The sequence below is a fragment of the Carlito syrichta genome, unplaced genomic scaffold, assembly GCF_000164805.1.
Source record: "Carlito syrichta isolate Samal-C Ts95f unplaced genomic scaffold, Tarsius_syrichta-2.0.1 Scaffold305460, whole genome shotgun sequence".
Classification (NCBI taxonomy): Eukaryota; Metazoa; Chordata; class Mammalia; order Primates; family Tarsiidae; genus Carlito; species Carlito syrichta.
Window position 1 is genome coordinate 90,413 of NW_007249556.1, and position 1,998 is coordinate 92,410.

Here is a 1,998-nt window from a genome sequence, read left to right on the forward strand (position 1 = left end):
ACCCCAACAAAAAAAAAAAAAAAAAAAAAAAGAAGCGTAAAGTGTTTGGAGGGAGAAGCGTGAAGTGTCTTTGGGCATAGAAGGGCACCAGCAGCCAGGGAGGAAGGGCTCACCTTATGCCAGGGTGAGGCTACAGATGAGCTCACCAGGGCCAAGGAATCCTGCCCCTCCAGCCAAGCCTGCTTTTTCATGGGGACAAGATGACTACTACCACAAAGAGGACCGCTGGACCCCCGGGAAGGAGTGCCTTAGGGAAGGCATAGCATGTTGGTGTGTAAGAAAGGATTCAAGGGCAAACCCCAGGACCATGCCCAGTTACCAAAGTCCACATTCACTGCCCTGTCCTGGGGCAAGGCCAGCAGCCCTGGGCTGCAACTGAAGACAAGGCAAGGCAGTCTGGGGGGGCTGGCTAGGCTCTCCAGGGGTCCAACTTCTCAGCACCATAATTCATTCCTCTTTGTCTGGGGCAGTCCCGTCAGAGGAGCACTGACCTTACACCAAGACCTCTGACTCTAAAGGCAGGACAGGAAGGAAGGAAGGGCCTAGAACTGTCATGGACTGGATCATAAATGTTGGCAACAGGGTCACAGACAGGACAGGCTGTCCTGACATCTTTAATGGCACAGACTTCAAAGTACTTGGCCTCCTTGGAAAGGAAGGAGTTATAAGACCATCAGATTACGAAGAGCCTGAGCATATGGCAGGACTGCACCAGGACTGGCACTGGGGGCTTTGGATTCACAGCCCCCTTCCTGTCCACAGGGAGCAACTCCCAGGGGTTTCCGCAGCCCCAACTTCTTTCTCTGCAGAGGGGCTGGACAGATCAACAAGCAGACAGACCAAACAGGCCTGGTGCACAAGGAGGGAAGTCGGGTCTGGACTCCAAGGCAGCCCAGCGTCCTGGAGCGGGGAGAGTTCCAGTTCCAGTCCCCACTTACCGCGATGCACTGCCGCATGATGCAGCTCTGCTTCATCCGCCCAGGGCCCCCGAACTTCTTCATGTCCTTGCAGAAGTGGCACTCTCCACACTCGGTCCGCAGGCAGGCCTCGCACTTGCGGCATCGCGTCCGGCGCCGCCGAGCTCCTGCCGTTGTCCGGTTGGCAGCCAACTTCACCGCGGAGGCCGGGCCCAGCTTCCCCTTGGGCCGACCCACAGCCCGGTTCTGCAGGAGAACAGACAGGACTAGTCAAAGGGGAGGCTGCCAGACCTGGCGTAACCAGACCCCCGGGAGAAGGTGTAACAGACTAAACAGTGTTCCACAGAAGTGCTTTGAAGTCCTAACCCCAGGTGCCTCCAAATGCGACCTCAATTGGAAACGGGTTTTGCAGAGATAGTTGGGTTAAATGAAATCATGCAGGTGAACCCTAATCCAGGATGGCCGGAGTCCTTATGAAAGGGGAAAATTTGGACACAGAGAAAGACACACACAGAGGGAACACATGTGAAGACACAACAGGGACAAGATGGCCATGTGACTGAAGTCCTACCAATAAGTCAAGAAGTGCTGAGGACTACCAGCAAACACCAAGGAGCTACAGGAGTCAGGGAAGGGTCCCCTAGAGCTGCAGAGTGAGCATGCCACTCTCACTTTCAGCTCGTGTCAGCTAATACCTTGATTTTAGACTCTGGCCTCCAGATCATGAGAGAATAAACGTCCATTATTTTAGGCCACTCAAGGAAATGACTACGGAGTGCACTCTGCATCTCATGGCTGTACGCTGGGCTCAAGACCCTGCCACAGCCCCCACGCCACAGGACAGGTCCCTGCCTGCCTTTCCAGCCTCTTCCTGTTCTTGGCTAGGCTGTGCTTCCCAGAAAGACCACATGGGGTCACACAGGCAGCCTCTGTTCACTTTTCCAGGAACACCAACCCCCTCCCCACACTACTTGGCTGACACCCACTCATTCCACAGGACCAGTTTACAGTTTACATGTGGCTTTCTTTTTTTTTTTTTTGAGTTGGAGTCTCACTCTGTCGCTCAGACTGGAGTGCAGTG

The 1,998-nt window shown here is 54.5% G+C and overlaps 1 protein-coding gene across 3 annotated transcripts in view; it reads right to left on the bottom strand.

The window, feature by feature from the left end:
- Positions 1-1,998, bottom strand: part of KDM2B (lysine demethylase 2B) — a 159,131-nt gene that overhangs the window by 24,356 nt on the left and 132,777 nt on the right. For all 3 annotated transcript variants that reach the window (XM_008061705.1, XM_021714246.1, XM_021714245.1), the window contains one exon: positions 939-1,163. In XM_008061705.1, coding sequence (XP_008059896.1) covers positions 939-1,163 — 225 coding nt within the window. The remainder of the gene's footprint in view (positions 1-938; positions 1,164-1,998) is intronic.